We start from the raw sequence: 17802 nt of genomic DNA on the forward strand, positions 1-17802 counted from the left end.
ACCCAAAAATCTTGATGTTGTCAATTTCGGGTTTTAGTCAGCTTTCTGTATCTAGCATTGTTGTAACATGGACACATAACACAACCATGAATGTTAGTACAACTTATTATACTGCGGCATGTACACCAACCACCATAACATACACTGAACATAATAAGATAAGGCAAATGTATGCAAGCAGTAATAACATGATAACTGAATGTGAGTGTAACATGGCAGGGTTTAAATAAGAATTCGCCTGTGGCAGGCTTTATCAGAAGTTCACAGTATTCCTCTTTCAAGGTACACTCTCGCAGACGACAATACATGCTAATGCACATAGCTTTCAAGTGTGTGCACAGTATTTCAAGCATTACATTAGCTTCACTGCTTTTTATGACTGCTTCGGACTCTGCCACTTACTGAGCAAGGTGGCGCAGTGGTTAGCATACTGGACTCGGATTCAGGAGGGCAACGGTTCAAACCTTCATCCGGCCATCCTGAGTTAGGTTTTCTGTGATTTCCCTAAATCACTTCAGGCAAATGCCGGCATGTTCCCTTTGAAAGGGCATGGCCGATTTCCTTCCCCATCCTTCCCTAACCCAATGGGATTGATGAACTTGCTGTTTGGTCCCCTCCCTCCAGACCAACCAACTCTGCCACTTTGTTGTGAATGTTCAGCAGCTGATACAAGGATTTTAGTTGTTTAATCTGTGGAGGCCAGTTCTTTAAGCAGTGCACTAACATTTCAGGGTTTCAGACAGCTGTCATTATGTAAGGTGACTGGAAAGTCATCAAAGCAAGAAAAGACCTCATCTGCACTCCCCACACAGTCTGCCACATATGCATCAGTCTCTGATGTGTAGTGTGCATCCAATCCTACAATTCTCAACTTACACCATAGAAAGTAACATGTTGTGCAACTCTTCCTGGAACATACTCTCTCAGAATTTCAACTCTCTGTGATGTATAACGCCTCTACAGTATTTCGTTAATGGTCTCGTGCTGACTAAATGATCCCATAATGAAACACGCCGCTCTTTGTACGATCTTCTCTGTCTTTGGTCAACATGGTATGGCTTCAAGACTGATAGCAATACTAGTTGAACTAGTGTTACACTTTTTTTGTGGGTGAAATAAATTTACTTAAGGTTATTCCAATGAATCGCAGGCTGGCATCTGCTTTTCTTATAATCTGTTTTATGTGGTCAGATTGCTCTGTATGGTACTTCTAGGTATTTCGTAGTAGTTATTGTTTTCACTGATTTGTCAGCAGTGTTATAAACAAACAGCATTGGATATCAATATGTTATCCAGATTTTAGGGATTAATTAAGTATTCAATACGAATTCAATACTTTAGTTTGTGACACCCACACATATCTAATGCAGTGTAGACATTTCTTGCCACATCTTAGTCTTGTAAAATTGACTATTGATTTTTTGTTTGTATGCAGTAACTATGAATAACTATAATAAAGTAAATGTTATTGTTTTTATGCAGTAACTAGAAATGCCTTTCAATAAGGTGAATGTTGTTAGTTGAATTTAACATGAAACTGTGAAATTAAAATGATGAAATTGAATTATTTATATATGGCACAAATTATATGTATTTGTGCAAAAAATATATTAGTGGAAAAAATTATTTGCATGAAAACTCATTAAACTGTTATTGTGTGAATGTGGGCAAGTGATGGAGCTTAATACTAGTGTAAAAATCTACATAAAGTATCCGGGCACAGAACAATATGAAAACATTGATTTACAATGAAAAAAAGCAATTTCTATAAAAAAAAATGTATATCAACTAAAGAAACTGAGAAATTTGCTATATGAAGAACTATATGAAATTACTGTGATGTATTGAAGTTCCATTGTGATTCATTTTGTAATAATGAAATATACTGTAATGATTGTTACAAAACTATAAACATATACATGAAAGAGGCCACAGGAGGGTTGAATTTTGAGGATGGTTTGTGGAGGAGACTGTTTGTGACTGCTTTGTGTATTTCTTGAAAAAAATGAAAGCTGAAAAAGTGTCAAGTGTTCTATATTGACTGGATCCAGACCTAATCACCCTGTGACATAAAGACAAATATTTAAATTGTTTTGAGACTTAATAATTTAATAGTTTTATACTCATTGTTGGCATGTGGTGCTGTAATACTGGTATGTAGCAGCTCATCATACTGAGCTTATTTTATTACTATAGTGGAAATTCCTGGATGGAACAATATGTAAAATAAGGAAAGGCAATAACTCAGCCACAGAAGGCTGATGTGTGGAGCACAAAAACATGTATACCAACCTATTTATGGGGTATCTGGAGGTATGATGAGATGAAATGGGAGATAAGATACTGCGTGAAGAGTTTGACAGAGCACTGAAAGACCTGAGTCGAAACAAGGCCCCGGGAGTAGACAACATTCCATTAGAACTACTGATGGCCTTGGGAGAGCCAGTCATGACAAAACTCTACCATCTGGTGAGCAAGATGTATGAGACAGGCGAAATACCCACAGACTTCAAGAAGAATATAATAATTCCAATCCCAAAGAAAGCAGGTGCTGACAGATCTGAAAATTACAGAACTATCAGTTTAATAAGTCACAGCTGCAAAATACTAATGCGAATTCTTTACAGACAAATGGAAAAACTGGTAGAAGCGGACCTCGGGGAGGATCAGTTTGGATTCCGTAGAAATGTTGGAACACGTGAGGCAATACTAACCTTACGACTTATCTTAGAAGAAAGATTAAGAAAAGGCAAACCTACGTTTCTAGCATTTGTAGACTTAGAGAAAGCTTTTGACAACGTTAACTGGAATACTCTCTTTCAAATTCTGAAGGTGGCAGGGGTAAAATACAGGGAGCGAAAGGCTATTTACAATTTGTACAGAAACCAGATGGCAGTTATAAGAGTCGAGGGGCATGAAAGGGAAGTAGTGGTTGGGAAAAGAGTGAGACAGGGTTGTAGCCTCTCCCCGATGTTATTCAATCTGTATATTGAGCAAGCAGTAAAGGAAACAAAAGAAAAATTCGGAGTAGGTATTAAAATTCATGGAGAAGAAGTAAAAACTTTGAGGTTTGCCGATGACATTGTAATTCTGTCAGAGACAGCAAAGGACTTGGAAGAGCAGTTGAACGGAATGGACAGTGTCTTGAAAGGAGGATATAAGATGAACATCAACAAAAGCAAAACGAGGATAATGGAATGTAGTCAAATTAAATCGGGTGATGCTGAGGGGATTAGATTAGGAAATGAGACACTTAAAGTAGTAAAGGAGTTTTGCTATTTAGGGAGTAAAATAACTGATGATGGTCGAAGTAGAGAGGATATAAAATGTAGACTGGCAATGGCAAGGAAATCGTTTCTGAAGAAGAGAAATTTGTTAACATCGAGTATAGATTTAAGTGTCAGGAAGTCGTTTCTGAAAGTATTTGTATGGAGTGTAGCCATGTATGGAAGTGAAACATGGACAATAACCAGTTTGGACAAGAAGAGAATAGAAGCTTTCGAAATGTGGTGCTACAGAAGAATGCTGAAGATAAGGTGGGTAGATCACGAAACAAATGAGGAGGTATTGAATAGGATTGGGGAGAAGAGAAGTTTGTGGCACAACTTGACTAGAAGAAGGAATCGGTTGGTAGGACATGTTTTGAGGCATCAAGGGATCACAAATTTAGCATTGGAGGGCAGCGTGGAGGGTAAAAATCGTAAAGGGAGACCAAGAGATCAATACACTAAGCAGATTCGGAAGGATGTAGGTTGCAGTAGGTACTGGGAGATGAAGAAGCTTGCACAGGATAGAGTAGCATGGAGAGCTGCATCAAACCAGTCTCAGGACTGAAGACCAGAACAACAACAACTGGAGGTATCCTTCCTATCCAGTCAACATTTAAAACCCCTTGTCTGGTTCAGATTCATTGATGACTTTCTCTTTATCCAGATTATGGGCAAGAAAAACCTTTGCTTTTTCCTCCATAACTTCACAATCTATGCCCAAATCCGCTTCACATGGTCCTTCTCTACTCAATGAACCACCTTCCTGGATGTCATCTACATCACTCAGATGGTTCCGTAAATACTTCTGTTCATATAAAGCATGCCAACCACCAACAGTAAAAAGTCTCTCTTCCTTACAGCCACAGCACCTGTGGACACCACATCTGTAGTGGAAAGCAGGAGCTGTCAAAATACAATGATAACATTATTGGAGCCTTTATTGACAAATAGTATCCTACCCAGCTCATCCACAAACAGGTCTTCTATGCCATCTTCTCCTCTGACATCAGTAAATCTGTAAACCAGGCACTAATCAGCCTTTCTCTAATCACCCAATATCACTCTTACCTCAAAAAAATCAACTACAACCTTCACCAGGGCTTTGACTACCTCTCATCGTGCTCTGAGATGAGGGATATCCAACCTCCATAACACAGAGTAGTCTTCTGTGCCCACCCAACCTACAGAATCAGAATTTCCTTGTCTGTCTCTGTTCCAGTCCTGCACCCCACTAGTCATTTCCTTGAGGTTGGCCCAGGTGCAAGACATGTCACATACACCCACATATCACAGTCCAGTCACAGGGATTTCCTACCCAATAAAAGGTAGGGCCTTGTATGAAAGAAGCCATGTTATATACCAGCTATACTGCCATTTATTGCACAGCATTCCATGTAGGCATGACTAGTAACCAACTATCTACTCACATGAATGGCTGCTATCAAACTGTGGTGAACCACAAACTTGAGCTTTCAATTGCCAAACATTCAGCACATTACAACACAAATGACTTCAATAGCTGTTTCACTGTGGGAGTCATTCAGATACTATCTTCCAGCATAAGATTCTACGCATGCAGGTGGGAATTGTCTCTCCTTGATATCTGCACTCTCACAATCCCCATGGCCTAAATCTCTGCTAACTTGTTTCTTGTTTCCCACCACCACACCTTACTTTTCCCCTTCTTTCATCCACAACACTCTTTACCCATCCAGATCATGCAGTGCCTTCTCCCAAAGCTCTCCGCCCCCCTCCCCCCATGTGGGCATTCTCTCTCTCTGTCTATCTATCTATCTATCTATCTCTATCTCTCCCTTTCCCAGCCCTCTCCAGTTCTCTCTCCCCTCTCTGCCTACCTCTTCATCATCTCCACCTTTCTCTCCTCCCTTCCTCTCTATTTCTTTTTATGCTCTATTCTCTGAACTCCCTTCATCTTGTTGGGCAGTCACTGAGTCATGTGTCAAAAGACCTGCCTCACTCTATCCCACTACCCCCTCCTTCCTTTGTGCATCCTTTTCTACCCCCTCTCCCCACCACCATCAGCCCAGGCAACTGCTTTAAATAATCAACAATAAGTCTTGCCATGGCTGCGGAACTGTACATCATCTGTGTGGTTTTGTGCTCTTTTACTAGAAAAAGAGCAAGAGCTCAAAAGCTGGTATTAGTGTAAATACTGTTTTCTCTTTCATGTTTCTAAACTCCACCCATCAGTCCACTATAGGTGAGTGGCCACTTACCCTTATTTTACATATTATTACTGTTGGTTGATTTACATGTGAAAGTACGCTTCAATCTTTTTGCCTTTATATGCAATAAATTGCATTTGTTAACATTCAGGTTCAACTGCCTGTTTCTGCACATGTCCTCAATCCTCTGCAGGTCTTCCCACATTATGTTAAGTTCCCTGGTGTTACTACTTTCTTATAGCCAACAGCATTGTGCATAGCCTAGTGGAGCTTCCAGTATGTCCCATTAGTATACGTGCATACATTGTTAACAGTAACAGACCTATCACACCCCTAAGGAATGCCACTTATTTCATGGCAAATTGGAAGAAAACTTGTATTGTATGTAGAAATGGAAAAGAAACTAGTGTCTTCCCTGCTTCACATAGAAGAGAAATTTCATGACTTGACATGTGATGAACTATGTTGAATGGCTTACCAGTTAGCAACAAGGAATGAACTACAACAGTCATTTAGGGAGGGAGGGAGTAGCCAGGAAGAGTTTGAGTGGATCTATTTTTGTGACATCGTAAGAAATGGATAAGAATTAATTGTTTTTATGATATGAAGCATGAGATATTGTAAGACCACAGGAAATGACACTCCAGTGTAATCATCATTGCTGAGGGAAAAATCCATATACATGTGGAGTCTTCTGAACATGGAAGAACTAAAATCATGAGAGTCCAATACTAGGCCTGCATTGGTTGCTAGTGATTTGTTTTTCTCTCCTGCATCATTTGACACTACACTGAATGTGGAAGAATTAAAATAACACAAGGGTCCAATACTAGGCCTGTACTGATTGCCCTTAATTCATTTTTCTCTCCTGCAGTTTGTCACTACGTTTGATTTGATTTTCATTTTGTTCCTGTTGATTACATATTTTACAAAGGATGTACTAGTAATATAGGACAAGTCAAGTGAACTAATACAAAATTGTGTGAGCATTTTATACATCATGCAAATAATTATTTTCTATGAACAATTGATTGTGGAAAATACACTCCTGGAAATTGAAATAAGAACACCGTGAATTCATTGTCCCAGGAAGGGGAAACTTTATTGACACATTCCTGGGGTCAGATACATCACATGATCACACTGACAGAACCACAGGCACATAGACACAGGCAACAGAGCATGCACAATGTCGGCACTAGTACAGTGTATATCCACCTTTCGCAGCAATGCAGGCTGCTATTCTCCAATGGAGACGATCGTAGAGATGCTGGATGTAGTCCTGTGGAACGGCTTGCCATGCCATTTCCACCTGGTGCCTCAGTTGGACCAGCGTTCGTGCTGGACGTGCAGACCGCGTGAGACGACGCTTCATCCAGACCCAAACATGCTCAATGGGGGACAGATCCGGAGATCTTGCTGGCCAGGGTAGTTGACTTACACCTTCTAGAGCACGTTGGGTGGCACGGGATACATGCGGACGTGCATTGTCCTGTTGGAACAGCAAGTTCGCTTGCCGGTCTAGGAATGGTAGAACGATGGGTTCGATGATGGTTTGGATGTACCGTGCACTATTCAGTGTCCCCTCGACGATCACCAGTGGTGTATGGCCAGTGTAGGAGATCGCTCCCCACATCATGATGCCGGGTGTTGACCCTGTGTGCCACGGTCGTATGCAGTCCTGATTGTGGCGCTCACCTGCACGGCGCCAATCACGCATACGACCATCATTGGCTCCAAGGCAGAAGCGACTCTCATCGCTGAAGACGACACGTCTCCATTCGTCCCTCCATTCACGCCTGTCGCGACACCACTGGAGGCGGGCTGCATGATGTTGGGGCGTGAGCGGAAGATGGCCTAACGGTGTGCGGGACCGTAGCCCAGCTTCATGGAGACGGTTGCGAATGGTCCTCGCCGATACCCCAGGAGCAACAGTGTCCCTAATTTGCTGGGAAGTGGCGGTGCAGTCCCCTACGGCACTGCGTAGGATCCTACGGTCTTGGCGTGCATCCGTGCGTCGCTGCGGTCCGGTCCCAGGTCGACGGGCACGTGCACCTTCCGCTGACCACTGGCGACAACATCGATGTACTGTGGAGACCTCATGCCCCATGTGTTGAGCAATTCGGCGGTACATCCGCCCGGCCTCCCGCATGCCCAATATACGCCCTCGCTCAAAGTCCGTCAGCTGCACATACGGTTCACGTCCACGCTGTCGCGGCATGCTACCAGTGTTAAAGACTGCGATGGAGCTCCGTATGCCACGGCAAACTGGCTGACACTGACGGCGGCGGTGCACAAATGCTGCGCAGCTAGCGCCATTCGACGGCCAACACCGCGGTTCCTGGTGTGTCCGCTGTGCCGTGCGTGTGATCATTGCTTGTACAGCCCTCTCGCAGTGTCCGGAGCAAGTATGGTGGGTCTGACACACCGGTGTCAATGTGTTCTTTTTTCCATTTCCAGGAGTGTATTACACACTGCATTTTACTGGTATAAGTTACAGTAAATGCTTAAACTAGCGGAATGAATGGAACTAAACCCCCTGTTGGCTTCTGAGTGTGGCACAGAAGCCATTTAATAACTCACACTTACACATGAAAGAACACAGATGTCAGTGTCACTACCATTTCAAAAATTCTTTGGTATTTTTAGTTGTGTTTCACTCACAGTACTGTATGGTTTAAAAGGGAGTGATCGGTAAGCTGCACGCTATGTAACTTCTTCAGCAGAAGATTCATAAATCAAGCACACATCATTTCCCAATGACTGTTATGAACTGTGGAAAGATAAATGGTTTATTAAGAATGCCACACTATCACAAGTGAAAAAAAGCAAAATTTTTAACAGCATAATTTCTTCAAAATGTTAGGGAACTAAAACATCATGTGAAACCAAAATTATGAGTTCTCTTATTTCACAAATCAATTAAAACTTTTGATGAAAAAATAAGTTCACAAAATGATATGACATAGTGTTATACACTTTCAAGTGTTTTACAGTGTGAAAATCACAAAAATTGATTTTCTCCCTTTCCCAGAGTAGACACTCAGGCTACTGGAGCACTGATTGCTCAAGCGTGCCTCAGTAAAAGTCGAATACCATTGCTGCATAGGTTCAAAGGGACTACACTACCATGTGTTGGCGTTTCATGGAACTGTGTGCACAAAACAGTTCAAGTGTGCATAAACACCAATGCACATCAATAGACTTCACCATCGATGACATAAAATATTACACTACTCTTGGACAACAATATGAGTTTAGTCTTCCCACAGGGAAGAATATCTGTGACACTCTAGTCTGCTCAGTTTGCTATTAACAACTGTTGTATGTGCATATATTATTGATGTATGTTCATAATTGGTAATAAAGTGTGCATTAACTGCATTTACTCGCTTTCTGCATGTGTTCAGCACTGCAATCATTACGCATTCTGGTTCCTAAAATGGGAGTGTGTAACTAATAGTGCATCCAAACATTTCTCCTCAGCTTACTCAAAGTTTTGAATTGTCATCAGTTTAAATATTTATTCTTTACATTAGACTGACACCTGACTTTTACTGGTCGTTATTTTACAAATTAGATGAAAGCAAGAGCTTATTTGAATTGGGCTATTCAAACTAACATTTCGGTTAAGGACAACTTAACTCATTTTTCCATTTGATATACCTAAAGTTACCTGATCTATGAACTTCTGATGACGTAGGACAACATCTTCATAATCTTTTTTACAAGAACGTATCTTCAGCTCCATTTTGTGTTTTGATTGCTTCAGGGCCTCTTGTTGCTGAGATATGGCTTGGCGTGCCAGTAAAAGACATCGGTCACGGTCTTCCAACTGCAGCTCTAGAGTCTTCACATGTTGTGTTAATCTGGCTTCATCTTTACTTGTTGTCTCTTCTTTTGCTTTATAATTATTCCTACATGAAGAAAGAATGTTAAGAATATTTTAATATATTTCACAAAAAAAAACAATGAAATTATTTCAGTTATATACAAATCTGCATGCCTAACTGCTGCGCCACTCTTCCCCCCTTTCCCTCTGTTTCTCACTCTCTCCTTCCTTCCTCTAACACCCATGGAGAGAGTTACATTGTGGGTAGCATCAATTACTTGGTGTGAATGTTTAGAGTGGCATGGTAAACTTGGCTGGAGTGGACATTAGGATGTAGTCAGGTCAGCCTCCTTAATTCTAATTAAGAAGTAATTAAGGGCTTTCCCACCAGTCACCTGTCACAGTTAAGTGTGAAGAATGTCAGTTTCTACTTGCTCTGTCTCTACTAATGCATTCCTTTCCTTGGATGCATCCTTATGTTCTCTCCTTCATACTTGGAGTCACAAAACATGATGTAACAGGTGTGGCAGTGGAATGGGTGATTTGGTGACCCAGATAATAGCACATTACATTAGGAATCCGAAAACTAGAGTGGTGCCATTTGGACAACAAACCTTTGCCATTGACCCTGACACCAATATTCAGTCAAGATGGTGTCATGGCCCTCTGAGCAATGCACTGTTGTCACAAAGGCATTTTAAAAAAATAACAACAGCTATGTAGCCGTAAAGAGGTATTTAGTGCTCATTACAATTTCACGTCATGCCCCCATTGCATCGGTACATACTATGAGAAAAAGTGTACAGAACTTTGAGGGAACAAGTGATACAGTGCAAAAGAGGGGAGGAAGTGCAAAATGCTAGCAAACACTAGAAGTTGCTGCAACAGTGGGAGAAGCCTTCAGGCAAAATGACATGTGTTTTGAATGCAAGCATGTGCTGCAACTTCACATATCAGATCACAAAGTACAGTGAATATGGCACACTCAGCTGCAATACCACCCACACAAAATTCAGAGTGCAAAAACTTAATGTGGACGACTTCCCAAAGACACTATGCTTTTGCTGGGAATTGTTGGAATTTGTGAGCAACGACCCAGGTCTGTGCGACAATCTGCTCATGAATGATGAGGCCAAGTTTCATGTGCCAGTCTTTTGTTAAAAAGCAAAACTGTAGATATTGGTTGTGTGAAAATCCTGAAAGGCTTCATCAAAAGACATTTCATAGTCAGAAAATTGTCATGCAGTCTGGCGAATGATTGTTTGGAAACATAGGGCTTTATTTTTTTAAGACAATCACAGAAGTGCTGTTATTATGAATACATAATTCTATGTTCATTTATTGAACCATTTCCTGGTGCGATAGCTTGCTGATCTTCCTGTAACTGCAAACACATTCTTCCAACTAGATAGTGCCACATGTCATACCTCGCAGCATTCCATTAATGTGCTACAGAACATCTTCCCTGGTCATCTCATCTCCAAGAATGGGGGTATTTCCTGGTCGCCAAATCCCCTGATCTTTCAGTGTGTGATTTCTTCTTTTGGGGTCATTTGAAACTTCAGATCTTCCAATGTGACCCACCACACATCATCCAAGAACAGAAGAATCAAATTTGGGAGAAAGTTAATCAAATTCCAGTGCAAGTCCTACGAGATGATGTTTAACTTCCATTAAATACTCCAGCATGTGAGAAGGAAAATGGTGGCCACTTAGTGAAGTTATTTTCAAGTGATGGGCATTTTAAAGTGCAAGCATTGTAAATTCATCTTGTATTTCTTTTATAACACTGTGAATAAATTTATATCACTGGTGGAGTTTTCAAAATTGGCCATTTCACTGATGTATCTGTTACAATGGGTGATCAATGAAGAAAAGTCATATTTCCACAGTAGACATAGTTTACATCATCTAAATTGTCTGTAGCATTCACAAACAATGTTTTGTATTGTGTTCAAACACATTTTTCACTGTTTATTATAACCATCAAAGTATTCTATATGCAATTACATAATAACTAAAGAACAGTTATATAGCTACTAAAATTTGTGAATTCTCAGCAGCCACAAGTGCATCATTTGAGTCATACATAACTGAGTAATTTGGCTAAGCATAAATACTATTTTAAACAAATATAAAGAATACTATATATTATTCCATCTATTCAATGGATAACTGAACAAATCCCTTCCACCAACTTTCAAAAATAAATGAAATCTCAAAAAATTAGGAACAAAATATTCTTCTTCTTTCTCTTCTAGTACATTTCAAGCATTAGGCATTTGCCAGTTGTGATGTCCATCTTTTTCTTGGTCTGCCTATACCTGAAGAAAAAGTTATAAAATATAATTCAAAATATTCTAGAATTCAAACTGAGTAATTATTTCACGTCTGCCATACCTTAAAGTTTCCTCGAGGTAAATTCTGTCTTTCTGCCTTTCACTGAAAGTGCACTGACTTGGGCCAATGAAATCTTTTACTTCTGTACTACTATATTCTATTTCATCTAGATAAGATATTATATCTCTGAAACAGAAATGGAACACTCTTAAATAAAGTTCTCAATTTCTTAAAAAATACTACCTGTTTCATGAAACAGTTACAGAGACTCCCATCCAAAACAAAATTAGAGAAGCACTTTACATAAAACAAAAGTTATTTTTTATTAAATCATGACATTGATTACAATGATGAGATACTAACTACCTCCACATACAATGAGGTGAGAAAAGTCATGGGATAGTGATATACATATATACAGCTGGTGGTAGTATTGCATATGCAATGTATAAAAGGACAGTACATTGGTGGAGCTCACATTTATACTCTGGTGATTCATGCGAAAAGGTTTCCAACATGATTATGGCTGCATGGCAGGAATTAACAGACTTTGAATGGGGAATGGTAGTTGTAGCTAGATGGATGGAATATTCCATTTTGGAAATCATTAGGGAATTAAATATTCCAATATCCACTGTGACAAGAGTGTACCGAGAATACCAAATTTGAGGCATTACGTCTCACCACAGACAATGCACTGGCCAATGGTCTTCACTGAACAACTGAGAGCTGTGGCGTAAGCATAAAATTGTCTGTGCTAAAGCTCGGTCCACACACAACGATCTATCAGCACAGATGTCTGTACATGCAAAAGATCGCTGCAAATGTGGTGTGTTCACACACGACATAAACCCCAACCTACTACTCGCCCGCCATCTGTCGGTGTAGAAAAGAAATATCAGTGGCAAGCGACTACTCCCCCCGTAACCATCAAAAATTTAATTCAGTTATTTTGAAATATAGAAATGGAGGAAATTCTGTTGTGGTCTGTGTTCGCAACTTGTGTTGCAAAAAACATTCAGACTAACTGCAGGAAACAGAGAAAGCGGTCAAAATGGTGTAGACAGTGGCTGCTAAAGCGAAAGCAGTTTTCTCATGTAAATTTACTGCGAGAGTTGCAGGGCGAACCTAACGACTGGCGAAATTATTTGCGGATGGATGTCGAAACATATAATTATCTCTTAAAGCTTGTAACCCCTCATATTATGAGAAAAAATACTTGTATAGGAAGGGCAATTTCTCCTCATGAACGGCTGGTGGTAACATTAAGATTCCTAGCAGCAGGAAGGAGCTACAAGGATTAGGAATTTTCAACTGCAATATTGAAACAAGAGTTGAGTGAAATAATACCCGCAATTCTTCAATTAGAGCATTGTATGCTGCTGTCTTTTTGTCTCGGTCACTATATTCCTTACTTTAATCTTCTACAAACATGGGTACATTCTATATATTTCAATGAATTCACTTACAAACTCTCAAGAACACTGACGAGTATCAGCCATTTTAATGCCCTGTGTGCACAAATACAAACACTAGACTGAGCAAACAGCTGTTTCGCACCAGATTTGCGGCAATCTCCTGTCCACATGCTCCAACTTGTCTGCGCAGATGTGGTTTGAACCCACAGATTTGAGAGGTTTTGCTCAAACCTCCAACTCCAACTTCCAGGTTTGCACACACCTCCGGTTGGTGCAAATCTTCTGTCCACACACAACGATCTGTCTGCGCAGATGCGATGTGCGCAGACATTTGCGCAGACAGATTGTTGTGTGTGGACGGGCCTTAACAGAAAAGTAATACTGGGTGAAATAAACACAGAAATCAATGTGGGACATATGATGAATGTATCCGTTAGAGCAGTGCGGCAAAATTTTGTGTTAATGGGTTATGGCAGCAGACAACTGACTCAAGTGTCTTTGCTAACAGTATGACATCACCCGCAGTGCCTTTCCTAGGCTAATGACCATATTGGTTGGACCCTACATGATTGGAAAACCATGGCATGTTCAGATGAGACCTGATTTCAGGTAGTAAGAGCTGATGTTAGGGTTTGAGTGTGTTGCAGACCCCATGAAGCCATGGACCCAAGTTTTCAACAAGGCACTGTACGAACTGGTTGTGGCTCCATAATGGTGTGAGCTACATTTACATGGAATAGACTGGGTCCCCATTATGTTTGGCTTCTCAGGGACCTTTTTCAGCCATTCATGGACTTCATGTTCCTAAATAATGATGGAGTTTTTATGGATGATAAGGCACCATGTCACTGGGCCACAATTGTTCATTACTAGTTTGAAGAACATTCTGGACAATTCGAGTGAATGATTTAGCCACTCAGATCACATGACATGAATCTCATAGAAGATTTACAGAGTATAATCAAGAGGTCAATTGGTGCCCAATACCTGCACTGGCAATACTTTCGCAATTATGGATAGCTACACAGGTAGAATGTCTCAACATTTCTGCAGAAGACTTCCAACAACTTGTTGAGTCCATGCCAAGTCAAGTTGCTGCACTACACTGGGCAAAAGAAGGTTTGACAATATATTAGGATGTATCCCATGACTTTCATAACCTCAGTGTAAACACCATAAACTTTATACTGAGGAGGAGAATATTTATTTCATCTGTGCAGTAAGTAACCTTGCTATTTTATTGCTGAATGTTGAAAAACTGAAACTTCAACAGATTAAAGACTCTATATTCTATTATTTAGATACATCTATAAATTATGTATGATTGTCAGTCAATAATGTACAACTGTGCTATATATCTGTTCACAATTATGTCCACAAAATTGCTCCAAGAATTGAAAAAATAACAGTAATTAATATATACAGACCTTCAGCTATCTCTTGGCCTCAACAGGTCATTCTGATATCACACCATCCTGCCATACATCTCAGCAATTTTAGCAGTCACCATACTCAATGAAAGTACAATGAAAATGATGAAAGCAGTGAAGCTACTGTAAAATGGGCAGAAGACAACAATGTATATTTGGTGTTTGTCACAGCATGCAGACAAGAGTATAATCTTGATCTAAGCCTTGTAACGACTAATGAGAGTAAACCACCTCTTCCAAGTTCCCAGTTAGTTTTACAAGACCTCCCACACAGCCAACACCATCCAATCTTGATTGAAATTGGGACAAGTATCCCACTCATATCATACTTTCCATGACAGAGATGGAACTTCAGAGAAGCAACACGGGATGCATTTGCTAACAATCTGGACAAATATCTTGGTTGGATTTCCACCAAAGCAAATAACTATGAGAGGCTTGTTGGAGCTGTGATAAGTTTAGCAAATGAATTTGATGCCTAGGGGTTACTGTAAGCAATATATTCCAGGCTGAAAAAAATTTAATTAAAAACAGTATGATTGATCTCTAAAGAATGGTGAACCAGGAAAAGCAGATAAGCTACTACATAACTATAATCCAGTCAGATGTACTAGATGAATACAGACTGCTGAGTCACCCGATTTTCAAACAACAAGTAGAGAAGCTGGGTGCATTCAAAATAAAAGTAAGGAATAACACTCTTCTAACATCCAATAGGATTGTGTCACATTTACTGTCTACATCAAGAGCACCAAGGGGTAAAACTCATACAAGATGTATCAGATGAAAATTTACAGTGTATTTAAAATAGCTTGAATGAAGACATAATTCAATTAAGTCACAAAAAAAATACAATGGTGAATTCTATGAACAGGCTGATGGCTTGCTATGGACTGATCCCTATTGCCAGTTGCAGCTGACGTTTTTATGGAACAACAGGCTTTAAGTAGTGATCCTTTGAAGCCTTCTTGTAGGCTCTGCTATGTGGATGATAAATTTATTATATGGCCACACAGTGAAGAACTTCATGCGTTCCACAGTTTCTTAAATGGAATTCACCCAAAAATCAAATTTACCTTGGAGGCTGAGAGTGAGGTCAGTCTCCCCTTCCTAAATGTGTTGGTATACAGGAGATCTGATAACACTCTAGGTCACAGCCAACCAACACAAACAAGTATTTAGATATCACTTCGCACTACCACCCAACCCAGAAGCAAGCAGTATTCAACACTTGTCCTCACGTCACTTCCGTATCAGCAATGACAACAACCTGGAACTGCAGTTTAATTTTTTAAAGAGGACAATGAAGGCAAATGGTTATAATAGTTGTTCAATCAACATGGCTTTTAGGCAGAATATTAATCATGCTAAGAAGAGTAATGAGGAACCATCTCCTCACTCTGTTAGGTTACCATTCATTTCTGAGGTCACTGATCACATAAGCAGAATTCTAAAGAAAAATGGTATCCAGACATCTTTCTTAAGTCAAAACAAAATAAAAGATTTTTTCTGATGAAAAATGAATGCACCTGTTTGCCTCCACAATGCAGGCATCTATCAAGCGACATGTGGCAAAACAGGAAGAAATGTTAAAGAAAGCATCAAGGAACATGAATAGCACATGCAGCTAAAACAAAGTGTAAAATCGACAGTAGCAGAACATCATGTGGCTCTGACATTGATTTTAATAATGTGCATGTGCTGGCTAAGGAAACTAACATTTATAGAAAAAAGGTCTGAGAAGCAGTTGAAATTTCCAAGAATGTACGTTATTTCAATGGAGAGGATGGCTATAGGCTTCCAGCATCATGACTCCCCTTCATCAAGGAAGTAAATATGTGGCAGTGGTATGTGAGTGAGATAAAAAACTCGCTGCAAGTCACCTCGGCGGACAATAATATTTTGGGTAAACATTCCCCCTCTCTTTCTCTGTCTGTTTCACATCTAGCCAATGATGATGGCCTATCAATAGTAGCAGGAGGAATTTCAACCAATAAGCCTACTGAAACATAACAGTCCAATTAAAACTAATAAAAATGCATAAATTTTAACCATAAACAGTAGTTTCTGACATAGAGGTGTATGGAAATATGTACTTGTGAACTGTTAATTGGTAGGAACATTTTATATGATATTAGTCTCCTGTAAGTAGTAATATAACAAGTGTATTGTTAATATTTGATACTTAAGCATTTATACTTGCTTCAACTTATATAAAGATTAGAATTCACTCATGTATTTAATATATAACAATCTAGGTAATCTTTAAAATGTGACATTTGTTTTAGGATGAGAGTTTTAATTGGTAATTAATCAAAAAATGATTCTCAACAATGCCGAGGATTGTTTAGAATATACACATAGGGGTAGCCATACTGGCATAGTAGTCAGTCTGGTTTTCTATTTTAGACAAAAAGCATGTAGTTTGTTATGCATGATTTATTTCATTATTGTAAGTATATTACAACTTGTTTTAGATTTTTCAAGATGCTTTTAATTAATTTGAGATTATAATAAATGTTTAGTGGAAACAAAAAACAGGATTCATTATTTAAAAAAGTAGCTTTATAGAAGGTTTTTTTTTTTTTTTTTTTTTTTTTTTTTTTTTTTTTTTTTTTTTTTTTTTTTCGGTTACTGTTTCCGGACTTATGCTGCAACAGAAGATTGCCAGATACGATGAGTAAAACGATAAAACGACCCCTAAGAATGTTATACTACTCCAGCATAAGTGTGGAATAGTTCCTTTCTATCCAATGATGATGTGCCACCAATAGTATCCATATGAGTTTAACCAATAACACCCCTTCTTCTGCATCAGTGCATGAATGTTAGCCTACGACCATGGCCCACCAATGATAGCCACAAGAATTTTAACACATACTCCCACTTCTCCAGCACAAACACAGGAAAACTCCCTTTTATAAGAGAATGTGACACTGGTCTCTGACAGTATTCTAGCAATAGTGGCCACCAAAACATCCTGAAGAAGACCCCAGCAGAGGGGCTGAAATGATGATTATTTTGGGAGGAAGTATGACATGGCCTAAAAACCCAGAAGATTTTATCTTTAGTGACAATGGCAACAAAAGCCTGCAGACTTACATAAAACAAAAGGTGCACATTTTCATCTGTCCAATAGATTGGAGCACGGAGCCCTTGATGTCTATTTTGTGGGAGAAAAACTTCATCAAAATATGCATCCAAAATATCTTTGGACCATGTTATATGGAACACTTTCTTTTAAGAAGCACTTGACATGAACCTCTACTACATTCAAATGTAGAAACAACATTCTCTATATGCTCTGTGCCACTAGTTGGGAATCAT

The 17802-nt window shown here is 39.5% G+C and overlaps 1 protein-coding gene across 1 annotated transcript in view; it reads right to left on the reverse strand.

Moving 5' to 3' along the window:
• The window catches only part of LOC124550709 (centrosomal protein of 131 kDa-like), a 113803-nt gene that overhangs the window by 70469 nt on the left and 25532 nt on the right, over positions 1-17802 (reverse strand). The window contains exons 4-6 of the mRNA XM_047125465.1: positions 11688-11813; positions 11552-11611; positions 9132-9372 (exon numbers count right to left, since the gene is read on the reverse strand). Coding sequence (XP_046981421.1) covers positions 9132-9372; positions 11552-11611; positions 11688-11813 — 427 coding nt within the window. The remainder of the gene's footprint in view (positions 1-9131; positions 9373-11551; positions 11612-11687; positions 11814-17802) is intronic.

This window comes from Schistocerca americana, chromosome 1, assembly GCF_021461395.2.
Source record: "Schistocerca americana isolate TAMUIC-IGC-003095 chromosome 1, iqSchAmer2.1, whole genome shotgun sequence".
NCBI lineage: Eukaryota > Metazoa > Arthropoda > Insecta > Orthoptera > Acrididae > Schistocerca > Schistocerca americana.